This window comes from Athene noctua, chromosome 18 (genome assembly GCF_965140245.1).
Source record: "Athene noctua chromosome 18, bAthNoc1.hap1.1, whole genome shotgun sequence".
Classification (NCBI taxonomy): domain Eukaryota; kingdom Metazoa; phylum Chordata; class Aves; order Strigiformes; family Strigidae; genus Athene; species Athene noctua.
The window spans coordinates 14,811,135-14,834,687 of NC_134054.1; the positions used below are offsets into that span (position 1 = coordinate 14,811,135).

General features: G+C 38.9%; 1 protein-coding gene across 4 annotated transcripts; it reads right to left on the reverse strand.

Annotated features, from left to right (window-relative positions):
• Nucleotides 1-1,880: 1,880 nt before the first annotated feature.
• CSNK1D (casein kinase 1 delta) lies at nucleotides 1,881-23,008 on the reverse strand. Of its 4 annotated transcripts, XR_012634805.1 has the most exons (11): nucleotides 22,679-23,008; nucleotides 17,192-17,302; nucleotides 15,255-15,403; nucleotides 14,531-14,759; nucleotides 13,997-14,167; nucleotides 12,253-12,401; nucleotides 11,525-11,696; nucleotides 11,023-11,162; nucleotides 5,867-5,933; nucleotides 4,198-4,260; nucleotides 4,020-4,054 (listed from the first exon to the last, which is right to left on the reverse strand). XR_012634805.1 is itself a non-coding variant. In XM_074922456.1 (10 exons), exons 1-9 carry the CDS (start codon nucleotides 22,752-22,754, stop codon nucleotides 4,243-4,245), a joined length of 1,215 nt encoding a protein of 404 aa, XP_074778557.1. In that variant the 5' UTR covers nucleotides 22,755-23,008; the 3' UTR covers nucleotides 1,881-4,054; nucleotides 4,198-4,242. The 4 variants fall into 4 exon arrangements, 3 of the variants coding, with proteins under 3 accessions (XP_074778557.1, XP_074778556.1, XP_074778555.1); XM_074922456.1 differs by lacking the exon at nucleotides 5,867-5,933 and having other exon boundaries at nucleotides 1,881-4,054; XM_074922455.1 differs by lacking the exon at nucleotides 4,198-4,260 and having other exon boundaries at nucleotides 1,881-4,054.
• Nucleotides 23,009-23,553: the final 545 nt, after the last annotated feature.

Below are 23,553 nucleotides of genomic sequence, written 5' to 3' on the forward strand. Positions count from 1 at the left end.
ACACTTTAGAATGATACACACAATTTCCTCTTTTTCCACATTCCTATTTGTCCATTATGCTTATATTTCTTAGACCAAGATCTTACCTATGCATTTTGAGTCAAGAATTTTCCCAAAATGAGATTAACAAAGAGCACTATCTTAAAAAAAGATGGGGGTTTTTTTGTAGACTGCATATTTTTGTAGATTGTGTACATACAGATCTCATCTAATTTTCTGTTGTCCCTCTGCCTGCAGCATGCAATGGTTTCATCAAAAGAACTGAAGCATACTAGTCTTAATAACATTAAGGAGGAAAAAAAACCACCAGTATCTGAGGAAAAGTTACAGTGTTACTCCTGTGAAAGTATTTGCTGATAAAAGTTAGTAGGATTTTGTTGTGAAACAGATTCTTACTGAAGATCAGGCCTCTGAGCACTCTCCTGATACAAAACCAATGAACAATACAAATAGTCCATACTCAAATCCAGACATATATATGTAATGCCAATAACTGTCACCTGAATGAACCAGAGGGAAGTACTGTTTTTAATAATGAAGTACTGCATTCTTTAACAGCAAAACCTTTTTAATATTAACCTGTCTTACCCAGTGAATTTTAGAAGCTACTTTGCTGTAGGATTAAGTTAATGGTTGATTACACTTCCTCACAGCTGGATTAAATCTAGATTTCTGATCAGGTGGCTCAGCACTGTTAAAAAACAGCAGCATTGTTTGTTTTCACTTAGTATTTTGTACACATGAAATGCTGCTTTTGTAAAGCAAAATTTAAAGAACAAAATACATACCTTTTTATTTTATTCTTTTCTAAAGACAAAATAAATATTCTTGAAATGAACATGTACACTCTAGCCAACGATCTGCTTACAAATCTGTAAATTCCTTGTAAAGATTCTTGTTGGGAAATTCGATTTCTGAAACTGTTGCCTTTTGACAGATTTTATGGAGGAGCTGCCACTCAGAGGCCTGGAATGTGGGAAAATGATGACAATAAATGGTTGTGCTTATGTTTTTTTTCCCTACTGGAGAACGAAGGATGAGAGGTCTTCAAGTTCCACATGACTTCCTCCAAGGGAGATTTTGAGTATTTTCATGAAGTTGACATGGAATATATGGACTACTTAAATGCTTTTACTTAGTATCTTCTCTTAAAGATTAGGATTTATTGTCAATTATTTTCAAGGTACTTGTACCACAAAGAACTCGGGGACTCTGTAGCCAGCACAATGATGTAAAACAGCAGCACAGCTGGTATTTTTCACATAAAAGCACAGAGCGACTTCTAAATGAAAACTGTGAGGACAAATTAAATATCCTTTCAACTTTTAAAGGCCTGCTAATAAGAAACACAGAGGATTCTTGAAAGTTTATTTGCCCTCAGGTTATGAATAGACTTTTGACAATCATGTACCAAAAGTCAGGACTTTTATTATACAAGGCCTTGTGGGCAGAGCTCAATATTTTTCTTGCTTTTATCCTAGCTCCTGTAACTGATCAAGTCTCAGTAACAATTCTCTTCCCATACTTCCTATCAGTACAATGTATTACTTAGTAAGAGAAAGCATTTGTAAAAAAGACTACTGGAAAAGAAGCAATAGCAAACAAAAAACATTTACCTTTAAACAGACAAAAGGACATGCTTTCTGTGAGCAACGCAACGAGAGCCTTTCTTCCTGTATACTCTAACTGCTGCATTCTGACCAGGACTACCAAAATGCTTCAAGTGAAAGTTTTAGTACCACGACAAATGTTTGCAACTGACAGCACTCTTTGTAGGTACAGAAACCCCTTTTTAAAAAAATAATTTTAAAAAAAGGAGGAAAGAAAGAAGTTACACCAAGAGTAGGGATTCATTGCAAGTAAGTTACACCAAAGAAGAATAGAAGTTATTATGAATGTATTTACACAATTGTTAAAGTACACAAATACAGTGATCGTACAAATGAAGTGCTCTGAAATACTGGTTTCCAATACACAGATACAGACAGTCTATTTTCTGCATGATGGCATTTAGCTATTATGAAGGACAAAATTGCCCACAAGTGAGTACAATTCTAGAAGTCTGCAGTCAACTTTTAAGTATAGTACAGCAATCTAATGTGCCAGATACAGAGAGAATAAGAGGCTGCCTCTGTGAGTCCCTCTAACAGTACATTATTAACCACAGATATTTACAAGGAAAGCACAGTGAAGTGTAAAACTGTTCAAATGGTAGTGCACAAGCCTAAAATACTGAAGTTTATAGTAACTGAGGAAATAATTCTCTTATGCAAACTTATCCATGGATCAAACTCTTAAGCTTTTCCACTATACTCTCCCCAAACACAGGTTTTCCCCAGTCAAGATCCAGAGTACACACAAGCAAGTAGCTAATGTTCTGAAAGCATCCAAAGAAGAGCGACTAATACTTAATACGTGGACTTCTGAGAGGGGCAAATCCGAATTTGTAAGCACCAAAACAATAAAAATTTCTCTTCATAAAACTCTGAAGACCAATAGGCCTTTTTTTTTTTTTTTTTTTAAAAATCTGTTTTCAAGCAGGCAAGAATTTCTCAAAACAGCTAACTGTTCAAACAAAATCTCTGTATATACTTTTCATTTCCAACATGGAACTTCCCATTATTTCTGTCATACTAGTATAAACAGTACTTCTGATAATGTTCCAAGTACTAAGAGGACAGCATACCTACTTTTATGAGAGTAACAGACAATATGAAGACTCTCCCATATTCTACAACCAACAGGTGTTAGCAGCACCTGCAACAGTTTTTTGGACAACCTAAGCATGTTGAGTCGTTTGTTCCTAGCTAATGATTCTGAGCATACTCAGGTTCAATACAGTTGAGAATTAAATATGGTATGCCCCCGAATTGTAAAAATTCTCACAGCAAGAATAGGTTGGTTTGTTATTTGTTTTTTAAGAAGAATTCCTTTTTTGAGTCTTGGCAGGAAACAGAAGGCCTGAATCTATTTATTTATTTTTAAACATGTAGATGCTGAAACATTCAAATTCACTGAAGATTCAGAAGCGATGTGTATTTTCCACTTGCAATACCCTCCAAGCTAACCAGCCTCAGAGTGAAGGCAACAGAATTTTACCAATAAAACCAATGTTTTAAACTATCCATTTACCCAAACTAAGCAGAAAGATAGGACAATCTTTCAAATTCTAAATCTCTCAAATGCCTGTCTTCCACTTTGACCCTCATATTCTTTACAAAGAAAGAAATCCATTATCACCGTCTCTACTATACTTAGACTCTCCTGCATGGTATTTAGCTTTCCTCCTTTATGAAAAAGAACTAGAATTAAAAATTCCTTTTTGTTACATGGAAAGTTAGATGTTAAGTGTGAATGAAGACAGCAAACAGCAATGTAAAATTCTAACAGTTTTAAAAATTTCATGAGAAAACTGTCTCAGTCAGAATGGGACCATACAGATAAGTAAACATTTTAAATAAAGTCAGATGGGTTTGATTCACTTACATGTTCCCTGCCAGACTAATTTTTTTAAACAAGAAATTGCGAGTCATTGTCTGTAGTTTAGGTTTGTTTATATACTACATTTTTAAATCAGACAAAAGCAAAGAGTTCTTTACAGAGAATTAAGCCAATAATTTTAGCAAAATGATACAAAAAACTTTCTTAAACCAAGTAAAAGATTTATAGTTACAGTAGAATAATAAAAAGGGGGTAAAGTCTGCCGCCTGTGGAGGGAAAACTGAAATGGCCATCTGATTAACAGGCGGTCAACTCTGTAAACCATCTTTCTTTTCCAGCCCTGTTACCACAGGGTTCTCTTAAGGTCACTGGGTTTCTGGCAAAAGCGTCCTGTAATGGCAGCTGCTGGAGTCTGTCCATGTTCCTCCAAGTGCCTTTTAAGTCACATGGAGAACTCCAATTGTAATGCTTCCGCTCTAGTTTAGGGTATTTTTGCTAGTAAAGCCATTGGTAACATAGGAGATCAGCCATGCATTATCTGCCCTCCATGGCAAAATAATTTTCATCGGTGCACAGCAGACTGGAGAACACTGGTAGTTACCCGAGCAGGAATCTACCAAAGCCAAAAAACAAGACAACATCAGCACATATCCTTCTAGTTAACATACAAGTGGCTCTCAATGTACTTCTAAATAAATCATTGCCAAAAGTGTGTGAATTTAAAATCCAATGAACTATACAATGTTTTGCACCCACCTGTAGCTACACGAAGTTCCCTGTATTTTCCTCCTTTATTAGAAGTTAACATGGAAAATTCACCTTTCCAGCCAGAGGGGATGTTTTGAAGAAAAGTAAACAGAGCATAAACATGCACAGAAGAAAGAACAAACCAGATGAAAACACTACCAATGTGCAGAAATAGATTCAATGGATAATTAGGTTTGGGGGTGGGTGGGTGGGAAATCCCATTAAGAAGTTTAGAAAAAATGTAATTATTTTCAATGGCTTTTCATGGGACACTGTGTTAAAAGACACTTCATTAATTTCCATAGCTTGACCTATTTACGTAACAGTGTAACATTATTTCAATAACACTTTCACTGTGAAAGTGAAAAACCACCACACATCGCTGCAATTTAATAAGCGAGAAATGTCTAAGTAGCTGAATCACTATTCTGTATTAATTTGTTGTAAACAGCTACGAATAGTAAGGCATACGGTAAAGGCCAACCAATGAAACCCCGGGCAGACCAGAATCTACATACCTCACACGCACAAGCTTTCCAATGCAAAGCTTTAGGTTTGCCTTTTCAAAATTTTTTTTACAATTTTAAAAATTTTTGATCAAGGTCTGATAATTGGACTTTAAAGTGTTAAGCTGCCACTTACAGTTGAAAGTCTTTAACGTTACAAACTGTTTACAAAGCAGCTTGTGCACAGTCAGCCAAGCACACAAAGCGGGAGGAGAAAACAGAAGAGGAATAACAGGATTCTTCACCAGCTAGAGATACAGGATTAGTGCAAGCTTAGGCTTTATAGAGAAAGTGAGGCAGCAGACGGAGTTATACAACAGAATTTATTCAGGAACAGAAAAATCTCACAGCCTTTTTTTAATAAGAAGCAAAGCAAAGAAGCTCCTGAAATACTTAAGAAAGCATCCTTCAGCCATCAAGGTTCAGATTCCAACTGAAACTTGTTATTTCCCTGATGAAACCTGTTATTGCCAAAAGCAGAACAGACTAAAAAGCCAAAAGCTGCACACAGAAAGGCAGAAACTTCTACTGTACTGAACAGTGGGAAGAAGTTCTAAAAACCCAAATCCAAGTCTGTCTACCTCCAAGATGCTCATGTTCAAACTGTTCTCATTAGTCTGTGAACATTTTTTCAATATAGATCTGAATATTTTTTAAATGACAGCTCACAAGGAATAAAGAATATAAAACAGTGAAAAATGGGCATGGCTGTATAAGGACATTCCATTCACAAGACAGAGCCTCATTTGAGTAATACAGTCAATTAAGTCTTCATACTAGTATTTTGGTTTTACAATTCTGAAGCAGATCTGGTTTTGAACAGATGACACACTGATGCATGAACATCCCTGGAAAGACATGTAATTCTCAAACAGCTAAAATTTAGACTTGGTTATTTTATTTTATTGTTGAGGCTTGAACAATTTTAGGAACTTTTAATTATTTTTGTCAATTCTGCTTGAGAGTCCAAGTGGAACAGCAGCAATAATTCAACTTTTGGGAGGATGTTTACTTTTAACTTAGAGAAAAAAACAATGCTCCATCAAGCATCTGACCGGAAGGCACAGGTACAACTATGAGATAATGTGAGGAGGAGAAGCAAAGTTGGATGTTTCCAAAGATTTTTTTCCCCATCCCATACAAAGTTTTGGTGTCTAATGAGAAGCACTCACCCAGTGCTGCCTTCCAACGAAAGGAGACGAGCAGCTACTTGCCATGGTGTTCGAAAGGAATGCTATTCTGAGGTAGGGGAAAAGACAGCAATTTGTAACAGTTCCACTGCCCCAATATATAAAGATGTCTAACAAATATTCAACCTAAACTTGTAGTAGCAAATGTATCTTTTGAGGAGCTCTGACTTCAGACTTCTATAAGACATTTCTATCTATTAAGAGATACGTAAAAGGAACAAAGCATTATTCCTCAAAGAAAGCTGACAGGGTCAGAAGAACAATGCAGAGTATGATGCCTATTAAGATGGATATATGGAGAAAGATTTGCTCATGAGGAGATGGAAAATGCACAGGCATTGGAAGTATATCACTTTTCCCCCCAGGGAAGCAGCACAACACTTAAGTTGGTCATTGGCAGTGTTGGCTACAGTCTTCTAAGAACTTCTCCTGTCAAAGAGATTTTATCAAATATTTATTTGTGCAGCATTCCAATCTTTTCGTCCAACTATGGAGAGAACCTCTATTACTAGTAGGAATTACGCAGTTTTGACTGCTGGGTGCTGAACATGCTACATTCGGGAAGAAAAAAAATTAAACAACTTACTGTATACCATGAGCAGTTGGATCGAACCTTCTGTGAAAGGAAATGAAGGCTACTCACCCATAACTAGACTCGTTGAGATGATCACTGCTTTTGGGATGCAGTCTGTGCAACGTGGATCAACAGAACTGATTCAAAGCAGTGTTTACTGGAATGCTCATGACCTTCTTTACTAACTTTTCTACTATGTTTCTTAAAAGACTGACTATGTAAAGGAGACTTAGTGAAAAATTCACTCATAGAGCTTAACAGCAGAAGGACTTTGTTAACAGCTGGTATGATTTTCTGTTCAGCACAGATCACAGCTCTTCACTGCAGAGACCTGTAATTTAGGCTTGCTTTAGACCCAAATACGCCACCTAGAAATGAATTCAGTTTTGATGCAAAGGGGGCAAATGATCTACTTCTTTTAGAAGCTGTGTCAGTGGCTAACTGCCTTCACTTAGATCTCTCTTTCGCTTTTCTTTAAATGTGTGTGGTTTTAATTTTAAGCAATAGGTTCTTCATGTTTTTCACATAAATGTCAGTTCCTGTTAAAGCCATTGTCTCTAAAATGCTATAGCAACTAATTCAAGATGATCTCTTACCTTTCAGACAAACTGAATGATGCTAATCTGAAACACTTGCATTGCACAATGTTTCCCTAGGCTCAATTTTTATGGCTCTTCTCTGTTTTCCAACAATTGAAGATACTGAGAAATGAACTGAGCATAATATTCCAGCATCCGTCTCACTAATGACATGAAATAACCTCTCAATTTCTGTTCGTTACTGTATCATACATAGATTCAAGGATGAAATTATAACATCACACTAACCTCTCCAACATTACGCTCAAAGCCTCCTCAGTTGTTGCTTACCACAGATACAGTTCCCACATATAAGACAATGGGATTCACTCCTTCATCCTAATCAGGTTTTAGGAGTACTGCAGTAATACACATTTTAGTTGAACAGGCTTTACCTGACTGCTCAACTCTCACTAATGTTTACTGCTGTCAAACATCTCACAACTTTCAGGTTTTTAGTTGTTGCATTCACTTCCAAATAATCGAGAAAAGTACTGAATAATGTGTCACAGAATTCATATAATTTCATTAGAAACACTTAAGCTTCACAAACCATTTTGTATACACGCTAGTTGTTTTAAGTGTTACAAAGTGTTAGTCCTTCTAATGAGAATGATTTAGGTACTATGCAGACAATAGGTGCGGAATACACATGACGTCTATCCTGCTATCCTTACCAATTACCATTTTTCCATGAGTGTTAAATTTTTCTAAGACCTATTTTCCATAAAAGAGTTTTGGTTCATATTACCTACATCCCCAGCCTTAGTTTTCAGTTTCAGACTGAACTGATTAGAACTCATTTTGGAAAAAAGAAAGATTAAAAACATGGAGTCATCTTTTAAGAACTCTACTTAGAGGTAAGTAGCTTTCATTAGTTCTTTGAGTAACCCCTGCACATTTCCGCTGCCCAGAGTTTAACAAGCAGTAGTCCTTCCTCTAGATGATGAGAGGTGGAGATTACAGATGCAGGGTTGCCTTGCCAAACCAAAGCATCCAAAAAAATTAAAATAACAAACCAAATTTGTTATTTATAACAAATCTAACAAATGTAGTTCTTAACATAAGACATCTGTAGATCTGCATAGCAAACTTTAAAAGCCGCTTTCTACCAGGAGTATGGTCTAAACGTTTCCCGAAAAAGGAATACCGATAGCATATTTACTTAAGTCTTAACAAAGGAAATTAACACACTTGGAATGAACATGGACAAATCACTGCTGTTCTTTACTGTTCTCCTGATAAGAAGTGGTATGGACTATTTTCTCTATTCTTATACCTAGCCCATCAAAATTCTCCTTAATAACCTTGCCATGCAAGTTGGATACTTTAGGTTTTCCTGACTAAGAACAACATGTAAAGATAATGGGAAACACATGGCTTTATTAATCTGGTTAACATCTAAGGATATACTTTGATCATGGAAGAACTACTTTAAAGTTATGAGGACAGTTAAGAGCATAAGCTATGAAAGCTTGCAACTTGAGCCGCCTTGCCTGCTACCGAGTAAGAGAGTTGGGAAAAATGAAAAGCGGATTTCCTCTACCAAGCTCAAGGGGAAGAGTTACAAGGTAAAGTCTAAGTCAATCTCTCTTGCCTTCCAAACCTGAAAGGCCCATGGGAAGCTGTTTAAATTATACTACAGTCACACACTGTTACTCAGCCACCGTGAGAGGAGAACAGCAGTGGTTCACTGCCTTGATAAGAACTAAATGAAGACAACAGATGATGAATTATTAATTCTAACAAACACAGAGAAGATCCCAACTAGGCTGCTACTGGGATTATAAAGAAGTCACCCGAGTGATCCCACACTTGGAGCAGTGTTGAAAAGGGCAGGTATTAAAATGTGTCATTAAGTCAGACTCTACTCTTGGCCCACACCACAAATTAATATATCTGGATATTCAAAGACTACTCAAAAAAACCCACAGTCCTACACAATCTCAGGGTATTCCCATTTTACAATGAGAACTAAAATGCATCTGCAAACCCAACTGGATTACTCATACCTTAAAATGTTTACGAGTGTCACGTGCACACTGAGCTACATAGCAGTAACATGACAAAAAAATGACAGATACACTCTATTCTAGCATAGTCAAGTAACATAACTGCACTTATTTCTATTACTCCCATAAATTGTTTATCTGACTGGTAAGTGAGACAAGACATCTGAGATTTGCTTGGAATCCCAGAGATAAACCCTGGGCATACACACTGTACCTGGAAAACATCTTTACATTTGAGTACATGTTCAGGGGGAACTCAGCATCACAGCCTCAAAGAACAGCCAAGGTCAGAAGTAACCCCTGGAGATCATCTAGTCCAATCCCACTACCTAAAGTGCAGTGAACTAGAGCAGACCACTCCATACAATGTCCAACTGGGTTCTGAATAATGTGAAAGAGGGAGACTCCACATCCTCTTAGGGCAACCTGTTCCAGTCCTTGCCCACCCTTGCAGTAAAAAAGTTTTTTCTTATGTCTAAATGGAATTTCTTAAATTTCAGTTTGTGCCCACTGTCTGTCGTCCATTCACTGGATACTGCTGAGAAGAGTCTGGCTGCACCTTCTTTATACCCTTCTATCAGGCATTTATGCATACTTACAAGATCTGTAACAATGCACAGTTCTACCCTCTTTGGTTTCATGCTGCTTACAATCTTTAGCCATAAAATATTTCAATGTGAGAAATTCTGGTGGCAATAATTGTAGTTCAGTGAACAATTTAAGCTGCTAAAAACTGCCACCAACAGAGAAAACCTTACCCATCTCCTATTCTTCTCCAGTCATTTCCTGCTCCCGAACTGTTCATTCCTTGCACAAGCATAAACATTTGCAGCTACATGGTGAAATAATTGCTTCAAACTGAAAACCAACCCAGAAAATCCCACTTCACTTTTGTTACAGCAGAATTATTTCTCCAAACCAGTTCACCCTCAGCCTTCATTAAAAATACCTACCTGGCCTCCACCTAAAAGAGCGTTCTCTTTTAGATTCTAAATATAAAACCACTTACTACCCAAAATAATTCATTCTGCCAATTAAATGATGAAGCCAAAAGGAACGGAGCTAATTTTTATCAATAATATGCTCTGTCAGCGAGGAATAAAATGAGTCCATGGCAAAAATCATGCAGTTAGAACTCCAAGACAGTGTTGAGGCGTGATGGAAAAACCCCTAGGCATCTGCACCAGTCCTAACAGGCTACTCTCCGTGTTGTGTTGCATTATGCCTGCAGTACAGGTGATTCCCCATTCTCTGGGTGAGACTCAAGTTAAGCTGTACAAAGCCAGGCCACACACTACTCGGAACAAGTCTGTGTGAATACCCTGAAAAAGGAATGTTTCAGCTATAGCATAAACAGTTAAAAATATATTTAAACATTGTTTGTCAGTCTTAAAAAGACGCATTCCTAAAATCTCTTTGCTAAGTCACTGTGACCAACGAGGATGATTTCAGTGTTGACTATGGCTATGAATCACTCTATCATTCAACCTCCTGCCATCCTCTTCAGATGAGCCTTCTGCAACCTATCCATTATCCACACATGTGGCTTCTTATCTGCTCTGAATTACAGTACTGCACTACAACATGTCCTCACTTTTGCACTTTTCTGTTCTTCACCAACTACTTCTTGTTTATTCTGCACCAATAATCTCTGCTCCACTGATCTGGAAACATAACTCGCAACTGCCTCTAACTTACTCTGCTTCCTCATTGAAAACAGATGATTTTGCATCATCTCATACACAAATGACTGTGTATCACTTTGAGCATTTTATGCTTATTGCTGCCAAGGTAAAAAAAAAAAGTCTTTTTTTCTTTACAGTAGTCTACAGCTTCATCACAAACATTCAGTTAAAATGTCAAGTATTTATGTGTTATCATCTGTAAAAATCATCAACTAGCTGGTATGCTCTTTCAGCAAATTAACTTTGTCAAATTACCCTCATTTTTCCATTACAAGATATCTTCTTTTACCTGAGAAGTTGACATGCGAGAGGTATCTTGTCGGCCTGTTAAGTCAGATGATGAGATATTGACTGGGGCACCACGATGCAATCTCATACTCACTTTCCTTTCTCGTTCCATACCAGACACTGGCCGAGGAGAGGTGTTGGCTATAAGAAAAAACACATTAGAGTCTCATAATGAGAAACGGGATTACAACATGGTCATTGGAAAAATCAGACCCTCACTGTTTGCATATAAAACTTCCACAGAGTCAACAAGAGAAATCAAAGTCTGTGTTTTACATTCACAGAAATTTAAGTAGCAGGTGGCAGGTAGTAAGTGTATACAATTACCCATAATCTACCGAAAAGCAAGCCGGGGGGAAAAAAACACAAAGAAAAACCCCCAGACCCTGTCCAGAGACCTATATCACTCAGGCATCCTAATTCTAATTTCGAATTTCCAATGACCAGGAACAAACTCCAAATTAGTCTACAATATGCATCTATCCAGGTATTTTCTAACTTACCAGCATGTGAAGTTGGGGTAAGAGGAGTAGGAGAAGCTACATCTTGCGTCCCTCTCAGCCTGCCAGAAGCAGTGGAGGGTAATCCACGCACAGCTGGATTTCGTGTATGTCGCAATCTTTCCTCTCGTTCTCGCCTTTCACGTTCAGCATCTTCAGCCGCTCTGCTTGCGCCCTATAGGTCAAGACTAGTGAACAACCTGGGGGATTATTGAGCTTACAACTACAGATTCAGATAAAAATACTGAAAATAAAGAACTGGATAACCTGTGAACTGAAGCTTAATAGAGCATTAATTATTTTGGTAAAATTTCTGGAGAACTGCCATAAATTTCATTCATACAGCTGCTGGGATAGTCTTCAAGATGTTAAATGTATACACATACTGTTACGGCAGCTGGACACCTTCTCAACAGTTGCAAATGACCTGTGCTGAAGATCAAGGTGGGAGAAGATAATAATTTCACAACCTAGCCTGGTGACTGCCCTGAAGGAAGTATCTCAGAAGGCTTACACATTTAAAACCCTGTAATTTCAACTTAGTTGTCTTTCAACCCTCATCTCATGGCTCCTGGATCTCCTGCCTCTCCTAATTTCCTGATCCTTCTTTCTAGACAATAAAGCTTCCAGGAGGAAAAAGGTAAGACAATCTTACAGGATCAGTTAAGATACTCAAAACTGACAATGGAGTATAAAAAAAAAAGTTTTAGAAAGTTATGTCAGCTACTCACAAATTTCAGCATGTTCCAGTCAAACACATAGTCATAGGAGAACCCTTGTCGGTGGAAGAGGTTCCTAAATAATTGTCTTAGATAGGAATAGTCCGGTTTGTCATCAAAACGCAAAGAACGGCAGAAATTCAAGTATGTGGCAAATTCAGCTGTAATAAAAGAAAGCCCGTTTTTTCCTTCAGCTTCACATTTGCTTTTCTTAATTCTGAATCACAAAGAAAATAACCAACCACCCCAAGCTCAACAGGGCATCTCCTAAACCTAAGAAAAAGAATAATGACCTAATACTAGAAATCTACTGAAGACAACACTACAGCCATCTATCAAGTCAACCCTGAAAAGGAAATTATTTGTCTATCATAGGGAAGGCAAAGATCTCATCTGTCAACAGCAGAGAGAACCCAATATTAGTGTGCTTTACTGAACAGCTGGGGGAGGAGGGAGGGGAGGACAGGTTTAAAACTACAGTTGAGCAAAGAAAAGAGATTTCTTTTGGCCTTTCTTTGTTTTGAATATATTTAAACGCAATTTCTTGCAGTACATGGAATAGCATCTATTCGTTGTTAAGTCACATAAAGATTCACATCTGCTACCACAAAAAACATGCAAAAATGAGGAGATCCATATTAATTTCCTATGCAAGTCATGCTACAATTTTAGATTTGCAATAGTCTGAACACCTGTTTTTATATGGCACATGAAATATTAGTTAAACAGAAAAAAAAAAGAACATTGTTTTAAATTCAATGTGCCAGAGATAACAGCAGTGTCCCAAATACCAACTTTTGAGTTCAAATCTTTCTGGCTGAGATAATGTATTAATAATTTACATTAAGAAAGAAATTCTAACAAACACCACAAGAAAAGTTGATTAGCCTTCCCTGCCTTAACCCCAGAGAAAAAAAAAAAAATTAGTTAGTGAATGTAAAGGAACATATGGGAAGCAGCATTTGAAACAGATCGAAGCCAATAAACTTTGATACAACTCTAACAAAAACTATAGTTCTCATTACCATACCTAGCTGCTGAAGCCAAGAGTGTGGAAAAAACAGAGACAGAATTCTTCATGAAAGATCAACAGTATTCTGTGGTGGCAGCTAACGTCAGCAAGTTTTAAAACAGATTTAGGTATCATTCTGCAGGGCTCAAAAATGCCTAGTTATTGCTGTGGTATAAATACCAAATTGAGAATGAGAACAGCTTTGAGACATAATGCTAGGGTATAGGAGGGTTTCCTATGCCTCTCACAAATGCTGACCATCAACGGGCCAAACTGACGAACCTAGAATGATAATTCTCAAGTGAATTGCAGTGAGTAAGAGGTGCATCTGACTATACAATCTGGATTCATCCAAGAAATAGTACCCACACACATGAAGAAATGGGTAGTTTCTCAAAAAGCTATTTGTCTGTTAGAATTATCCAGCCAGCACAGACACATACACACAAAATACAGCACAAATAAATCAGACGTACCAAGCTACCCTTAGACTTGAGGGCACGCCAACAATTGTTTACTAATAGTTAAGACAAGGGATAATTAGAAATGGTCTACAAACACAAAGATTGCAGTCTTGAAAGCACAGTACCTTTATCACAGATGTGCCCAATCATGGTGGGGGGTGGGGGGAAAAGGGAAAAAAAAAAAAGAAAGAAAAAAGACTGGTAGAACTCAGTGTAAAGAAAAAAGAAATACCACTGAAACGTGAACACACAGGCCTAGTGCCACAAAAGAGTAACTTACAAGGATATCCTTTACACAAAACCTCAATGGGTGTAGACATTTTCTTTTCACTGATACGTTCATATTTCTGCCTCTTTGTTGCTGCTTTCAGTCCCTGCCAGGGGAGGGAGCTCAGGTTAAAATACATCAGAACATAGCCCAAGGACTCCAAGTCATCTCTGCGAGATTGCTCTACAACAGCATAAAAAAGTGGACTCATTAGGTTTCATTTTGTACTGGGAAAACAAAAGACTGTGCAACAAGACTGACATAAAAACCCTTAGAAAAACAAGAGATAGCTGAGACTTACTGTGCCTATGATAAACTAATCCAGTACAATAAAAAGTCTATCACCCTTGCAGTTATTAAAATAAATGTGCTAATTCCTGAGAATTACAAACTAACCAAATCCCACCCAAACAAGAGATACAAGGCCAAGCACGCTGCCAGAAATAGGGACTGTCTTCCATGCCTCCCTAAGGCAACATCTACTTGCACTAAAATTATATGCATTGACACTTTTACAATTTCTATTTATTGCTTTCCCCAGCTCACCAATTCCAAGATGAGTGTTGATGGATGCATAACGAGCAGTTCCTGTTAAGTTTTTATTTTCACGATATGGAATATGTTGGTGAGTGCGAGCATCTCGATACTTCTTCGCTAATCCAAAGTCTATTATGTAGACAAGATTGCCTTTCTTCCCCAGACCCATTAAGAAATTATCCGGCTTCACATCTCGGTGGATGAAGTTCTTAGAGTGAATATACTCAATTCGACTAATCTAAATAAAGAGAGAGAAAAAAACCCAAACAGTCCATCGTCAAGAAACTGGGCATACACTTTTTTTCCGTATAAAAACACTAGCAACCCTGTCTTAATGATAAAAGAGGTAAAGAAACTTTAAATTCTAAAAATATAAGGGCATAAAGAGAACATAATTTAGATGACAATAGATAAAAACCTTCTGTCCAGCTCTTTCTCTGTGTCTATTTTATATTTGTTTCCAAAAACTTCCTAGGGGGAATTTCTTCATCTTTGAGCAGTGCAACACCTGGTTTGCAAATAGCACAGGTTCAATTTTTAAAAATCAAATTAAGACTCTAATTACTTTTGATGGGACACTTGGTATTTACAGAAACAGACTTATTTTGAGTCTTTTCTCTAATGATACAGCCTACTCACCTCTAAATTACAGAAATAAAATAGTGATAATCTCTGAAGAAATTTCAATATCCCAACACACTGCACTATCAAGATCAACAAAGCAGTTTCCTACCATTTGGTCAGCAAGTAATAGGACTGTCTTGAGACTAAATTTCCTTGAACAAAAATTGAAGAGATCTTCAAGACTCGGTCCCAACAGCTCCATCACCATTACATTGTAGTCTCCTTCAGCTCCACACCACTTTATTGTGGGAATACCCACTAGAAAGGAGGAAACGAGTTTATTCAGTATAACAATTTGATTTATACAGTTCATACACACAAATCATCAAGGCTCTTAAGATTAATTCTAGGAGGGTCATTATTGTGAATGTTTGTATTCACAGTGAAGCTTAGTATTTTATGCTAGCTTCAGCCATTCCAAAGTTAGAAGTTTGGTAATTTCACAGCAGAACCAATATAAAATTATGGCAACAGAGGTCTGAAAATAGCCTTTTTTTCCCTCTTCCCCAGAAACACCCTAGTCTTTGTGCTTTGCTTGTAACTTCAAAAGTATTTTAACCTTTTTGCTGGATTTGAACCTTAAGTATCTTACAAGTATTAATACTCATATAGTCTCCAAGATGGCAATAAGGAGCAAAATGGAAATCTGAAAACACACTGACAAACCACTAATATTACTGCCGAAGGCCTTAGAAATTAACTTCTTAGTTTCAAAGCCTACAAGATCACTATAAAATACATATCTCTTCCATTTCAATTTGCAATGAACTTTCACCCTTGCTTCATACTCATCTTTCCTCTAGTTTCACTGCATTTGCTGTTGGATGAATCTCTACCAAAGCAGCATTGTTTATGAGAAGTGTTATACATTCAGCTTGAGAGAGCCCAAATCAGCCCTGCTTTCTTGAGAAACTCAGGAAAGTTATTTCACACTGAACTGCAGAATTGCTCAAATGTTTGGAATTAAACCTGCACATAGGTAGCCTTATTCAGAATGCCAAATGCCATTACTTTGAGCTAATTTTGTGCATTTTGGAAGTGAAATGATATAGTTCACCTATTTCAAACTTTTGCCTTCACTTGATATGCATTATTTTTTCCTGAATTCCCTTCAAAGAGAAACCTTTATTCAGATGGAAACTTAACCTTCTACCACCTGCTTCCACAGCAATCATCCTCAGAAAGAACCCACCATCACAGCCTTAGTAAGCCCATAAGGGAAGCATTTTCCTCTATGAAAGCTACTCTGGTTACACACAAACAGCAACTGAATGAGGCAAGAATTTAAAAGTAACTAAATGCAAATACACATTATCACCTGTTTCCAGATGTATGATTACTGTATTTTGCATTAGAGGTACAGTGTGGAATGTAGTCTTTATGAAAAGTACAGCCTAACTGAGGAAGAATTAAAGGTACTGTGAAACAAAAGCAAAACTTAACCACACTGAGTTTATATCCCAGAACTGCACGGGAATCTTACATATGCAGAATTCCAAAATATATGAGTTACTGTAGCAGAGTACTTGCTTCACTCATGTTCTCTACTACTAACACCATTTTGTCTTAGAATTCCCAGCACAAGGAAATAATTTTAACTTAGAAGAAAGAATACTAACATATTCAACAAAAATTAACCTGAGTTTACTAAGTTCAGAATTGTGCTACTATAATAAGCAAGTCAGGTTAAACAGTGGTCACCATCTTTCATTGACCCATGAGAAACAAAAGTCAATCAGTGTACTGCCAGATGGGACCAAACTTTGTTCCACATTGCTCAAGGTTTTCACATTTTAATATCATGGAACCATGAGCAACACTGGAGGATCTTAATGGTTACCATGAAGTTCAGTAGTCATGCACTTGGAACTGCTACTCTACATCGCTCACAAAAGAGCTGAGGTACCTCTTTACCTACCCTGTCATCTTTCTCACCTTCTCCTTTTATGTCAAAAGAGATCTTAACCATTAAATACTTTCAGGTGGCAGATACATCAAAGACATAAAACCAGTTAAATCGCTGAAGAAGGAAAATAATTTGCTTGCCTCCACCCTGCATCATTTTGTAGATTTTACTCTCGATGTGGAGCTGAGGATGTTTGGTTTTCACACATTCCAACTTAATTGCAACCTCCTCTCCAGCAGCAATATCAGTTCCTAAAACCAGAAGAATTTAAAACACTGGTCAAAATATTTTTTAAGATGCATTTTCTTTGCCAAGACTGAAACAAAACAAATATCGACAAACTACTCAATGGTAAATATACAGAGATTATTGAGTACTTTCATCCACAACTACCTAGAAACTCTTCTGAAGCCTTACCAATTCTCTACAACAGACTAGCAGTTTAAGAGACAACTATTAGACACTGTAGCACAGGAAGTCAAAACTGCTGCTATTCCATTCCAAAAAAACCTAACAACTGCATCTTCTAAGGGGTACCTTTCCACTTCCAGTTTGTGGAGAAAGTGCTCAGAATGGATGTTTACAGGTGTGGCATGTATCCCTACCAACCTAAGAAATGCTAGGAATTCAGATCACCTCCTATTATGCCTTGGAAACAGAGACTACAACCTCCCTAAGCCTCAACATACTCCAGATGTATTCTGACACCTTATGATTTTATCCGACTGGGAGGCAGGTTATCTAGAATCAATAATCTGTTCTCTCAAAAACTTTTAAAAAAAAATCTCATTAAATTCTTGTTTCAGGAATCAAATGACTGGAAAACTGGCTTACCTGTTCACTTCCAAACTTTCAACGTATATAGGGAAAAACTGTCATTCTTAAAAAGAAAGAGTCAAGAAAATATGCACTCTCACAGCCAAGCAACTTAGGAACTACAGGGAAACAGGGATTGGCAAAAGGTGACACTTTTTAGACATATCACTGAGTCTCTCTACTTGCAGAATTTGGCTTTCCCTTTTCTGCATTACCTCCCGGTTTAGGATCACGTGAAGTACATCACCTAGTGTTTGCTCTGATCCCCCACTCATTTAAACTGAGAGCTGCGTTTTTGTTTGGAAAGAAACAGTAAACAGAAAGGGAGCTGCTACTCCCTTTCTCCATGATATTCAGGATTTCATAGACTTCTACCCTACCTTGCTTTCCCTTAACTCTTTCTAGAGTTCAAAACCTCTTGTCATTATTTGTATAGAAGGTATTTTCAGTAACTCCTAATCATTCCCCATTTCACTTATCTGTACCTTTTCCAGTTCCACAATGCCTTTTGAGAGTCACGCAAAGCAATTAAGACAGACATGCACAATTATAATTTTTTCTGCTTACCTGTTTTTTCCATTTGTTTTTCTTCTACCACTACACAGTACTGAGCTAATGTATTCACCTATTATAACTGCAAAACCTTGTTCCTGAGATTAAGGAGCTACTTCAGTGCTTCACAGCCTTTTGTCTATAAAGTCAGACTAACCAAGGCTACAAAGACAGGCTAACACCCCACACCTCAAAATGGTCATAACTCTTCACAAGAAAGCAATGGTGCATGGAATTATCTGAGTTCACACAAGACTGTTTTAATTTTTATTAAGTTAATAAAATCTCTTTTTGTGTGCATGCACATGAATATTAAGGCAGTGTTGCTGGGACAGTGAGTTGTTCTAAGTGAACACCAATGCTGATATTTATTAGGCATTTCACAATGCACTTTAAGAAACCAAATCACTTGAAGCTCACTCTAGGTACAATAAGCATACCTCAACATTAACAACTGGAAGACACAAAGAAAAATAAGGCTCATATGACTCCTTTTTAACTGGCATAATAGGTAGCAAGATCTCCGATGGCTACTTTGGCCATCATGCAGTAGCAGCAATGGGAAACTTCAATCGGTAATCTAAGGTTTTCACCATTTATGAATATATTGTTTTGGTGGACTTTAAATGAGTTACAGTGCACATCAATCCAGAAATGTGACAGATCAATAATACAAGGAAGGCATTATCTTCTGATCTAATACTGACCTTCCCACCCCAAATAAAAAAACTTGATTTTAAACTACAGAACTTGGGACCTTTCTTGCTTATTCCTAAATTCACTACCTGCTCTCCCCAATCCTGCAGCAGTCAAGATCAGGAAAGTGTGGATTGAAGACAGCATCTCATCAGCAACAGATGCAGTTGTTTTGGGGTTTTAATTTGCTTGGGTTTGGGTTTTGTTCTTCAGCTTTTCCTATCCAAAACAGACACAAATTGCTGTTTGAGTATGATAAAAAACACATCTCTTTACAGACAGCTGCAGATTTCTCTGTTTCATTAGGGCAAAAACTGCACAGGAGGACTAAGATTTGTATTACTGGTATCAGACTCTGCTCAATACAGTATTAAACCACTACTTGATCATGGTCTCGACCTAGTAGGTAATTTCTTAGGATAGTTGCTCCTCCCAAGAAGTCTTTATCACCTAAGATAGCCAAGATCCTTAGCTGAACTCTGCTTCTGCATAAACTCTCTCCTTCAAGACAGGTGATTTCATATTTAAACAATGAAATTAAAATATCTGAGTTCAGCAAAACCAGTGGTGAAAAACAGAAATAATTCTTCCAAGCAATTCAGTGCTCGTCCCCAAGTAGGGGCTTTTGTTCCCACTTAAACTCTGGGACAAAATTTCTAAAATAACTCTGCAACCCATAAGCTTAGCTTCCTTTAAAGGAAAACATATTTGAGAAGTAGCGAGAAGCAGTATTATGAGAAGAACCAACAATTAAAAAGTACTAACAAGCAGTATAAGGAGAAATCACCATTTGTAAGTGAAAAAAGAGTCTAGAGATGTGAAAGTATTTTCTTCTAAATGGCAAAATTCCCAATTACTTGGAATTGCAAAATCCTCTACCATAAGGAAAGCCTTGGAAATTATTTTAACTAGTTTACAACCCAAGACTCATTCTTAAGAAATATATATATACATTAATGCAAAAATCATGAAAACATAGTGACTGCAATGCCTTCATGACTCTTATTTATTTGACCTCATGGATGGAACAACAAAACAAGTGCTTGCTCTGACTCCTCCCCACCCCTCCTGGTCCATTGTCTGTATTTTATACTATTCAGCATATCTGGGAATCCATTCCTTTCATATCTTCCTCTGGAGGGTAACTTTAAAAGATGCAGCTTCACTAAATTCCTACATTTTATTTTGTCTGCACTCCTTCATTTACGAGTGCCTTACGCTTCAAAATCCTGTCCGACAGACCATGCCATTCTAAGCAAACAAAGCTGGGGCCATTCCAAATTCCAGAAGACATATTTTGATGTATGAGGAAGAACAGGAAAGAATATGAAAGAACTATGATAATAAAAACAGAGTCATTGGCTCCATATTCCAAAGAACTGATTAAAAGAAAGAAGGTCCCTCCCCTTTACTCTTGGAATGTCTTCAACACCCTTATAGCCACATTAAAAAAAATATAGGGGGACTGGAAATGGGCAAAAATGACCAAATCTTCCTTTTCAAAGTGTAAAACCAAGCTGGAAATCTACATTGAGATAATCTACAAACTCACTAACAGCTATCAAAAGGCATGTGTACTTAAAAAAAAATAATATTCATGGCTTCCAAAAGAATTTCAGAAGCTATTTTAAGGCACTTTTATCCTACTGTGCAGTTTGAACAACCAAGTAGAAACTTGTTTTTAAAAAGCCCAAACCACCACATATCATGATCACAAAAAGCACAGATCTCTGTTTTATGTGATAGGTAAACCAACTGGAGGTCTACAAAAGGCTTCAGTGCGTGAAAGACAGTAATTTCCCCCGGAAAGAGGGAACCCATGACATTAGCTGGATCTTCCAGGCATATAATTCTCTGCTAGTTACTGGCTCGGGCAAGACATTCGCAGCAACCCCTAAAAGGAAATCCATGATGGCCTCTTAGACATAAAAAGAAGAGGTCAAAACTGAGGATGAGTAATTCTTGTGCAAAATGCAGCACGGCAGCAGTACAAAGAACAATTTCTGTGCAACTTTACAGGTGTGAGCTGTACAGATAAAGATAAAAGTGACAAAAAAATGTTTATTTTACTTTCACTTTAAATTTATACTATATATACAATATGAACCGATTTACCTGAGCAGTAGTCAAATGCTAAAGTAGGTGTTTCTCAATTCATCTAAGATTTTTCAGATTTTAACTGCTGTCTTAATCTCCACACCAAAATCCCAACGGTAGTAGCTAATGAGGACTTTGGCACTGGCGTTACCACCATCTTTCTCACAATAGTCTTCAATCTTTTATGCAAGCATTACAGGGAAAGAATAATGTTCTCTGCTTTTCGACAACCACATGCCTTCAGCTAGAAAACAGGATTTTTCATAAAGCATATGATCTCTATTACGGATAACCCGTATTTCATTATCTGTGAACAAGCAGCTTTAGCTAACAAATTATTTTGGAATGCCAGCTGTGCGCTGCAACATGAAGCACTGCTGCCTAGGATGAAAAAACACCACTCACACTGCGTACGCTGCAGAACATATCACGTACGTTACCCAGTGACGCTGTTTTTACCATCCAGGCATATGCAGTTAACATACCTTAGCTCCTGCAAGTTCCACCTCCCCCTGCTTTTTGACTTCCTTTTCTAAGTTACCACACTTTTGAAATCCAAGATACCCGTTTCTATACGGCAGGATACAAAATTTATATTTCTCTCGATTTAACCCACTTCTTATGGTTTGAGAGTTTGGAGAATGTAGTGACATTTTAAAAATACTTGCTTTCAAAACTTGTACCCACCACTGCTTGTCATAATTAGAAGCACTGAGCCATTATGATAGAGCTACATAAACGGACAGGCAAAGATAATGCTAATCCTGCAAATTTTACAATTGCGTAGAAATCACAGTAGCAGAATAAGATATATGCATTAAGATGTTAGGGCAACATTCAAGCAACAGGACGGCCAAACTATGATGATTTTTTGAAAGATTTGAGTTTTTTTTTTTAACCGCAAACTAGTCATTCTTAGTTGTGTAATTTCTTTAGGCCTCGCAGGAGAAACAAACATCCTTGTGACAGCAATTTTTTCTAGTCCACTGCAGTGCCATCTAACCCTGAGACACCTCTCTTTGAAAAAACATTTTTCTGAACGTGGTGGGTTCTGTTGGGTGGTTCCCTCCCCAAAAATAAGGGGATTTACATCCTTATCCCCATTTTACAGATGAGAAGATTAACGATGCCCAAGGTCACAAGACAACAATGGGAAGAAGGAGCTAAACAAGCCAGAATTCCCGATTTCTACACTGTAGAAATTAGGACATGATGCCAGCGAAATACTAAATTGCTGCTGCTGTACCCCGAGCAAGGTGCTTTATTCCAAAGGGCATTTTTTGGACAGGAGCGCTGCCTGAGCTCCCGCCGGGGTAAAACGAGGTCCCGGGGGTTACGCCAGCCCAACGGCGCCAGGGGCTGGGAGCGGGCACGGCACCGAGCAGCGCCCACCCCAGCCCGACCGGGATGTTCCCCACAGGGCCCCAGACCCGCCAGGAACGTACCCAGCGACCCACCCTCCTTACCCAGGTAGATGTCCCCGAAGGAGCCGCTCCCGATCTTCCGGCCCAGCCGGTACCGGTTCCCAACTCTCAGCTCCATGGCGGCAGCTCGGTTCGTCCGCGACCCGGTTCCGCCGCTCTACCCCACCCTGTCAGCTCGCGGTCTGCCGCCTCACAGTCCTGCGCTTCCTGACGCCATCGCGGCTTTGGTCCCGCCGCTCGATACTAGCGAGACCGGCAGCACCGTCGCCGTAGCTCCCGGGAAGGATGGACGCGGATTGCCCGCAGGAGCTGCCGCTCAGGCGCTCGGCCGCCGCGCCGCCATACTGCGTGACCTCACTTCCCTGGCAGCGGGGCGGGGCGCGGCGCCTGCCGGGACCGGCCGAGGCGCGCGAGTGCGCTCGCGCCTCCCCCGCGCCGTGTGGAGACGCCGCTGCCGGCCGCGCGGCCCTGGGCGGGAAGAGCCGTTCGCGGCGGCACCGGCCGCTGCCCCATCGCATCGCGCCGCCCGACCGGGCCCACGGACCGGGCCCGCCCGCGCCGTCCCAGACGGCTGCGCTGTTTACGGTAACAGCGCCATACCGCGAGGGGTCTGCGGGCGGGGAAAGCGGCCCGCAGCCTTCCGCGGGCGTGTGTCGTCGGTCGCGGGCCACTGCAGCGAAGAGGTGCGCTACAGTGGAGCACCCCCCCTGCGAGGACAGGCTGAGAGTTACGGGGTTCAGCTGGAGAAGGCTCCGGGGAGACCTTAGAGCGGCCCCCCAGGGCTGAAAGGGGCTGCAGGAAAGGGGGGAGGGATTCTTTATCGGGGGGGGGGGACAGGACGATCGGCCCTCTGCTTTAAGTGCGTCTTTCCTTTTGTTCCTGCTGCATGAGCGAGTCCACAAACTGCAGAGTCAACA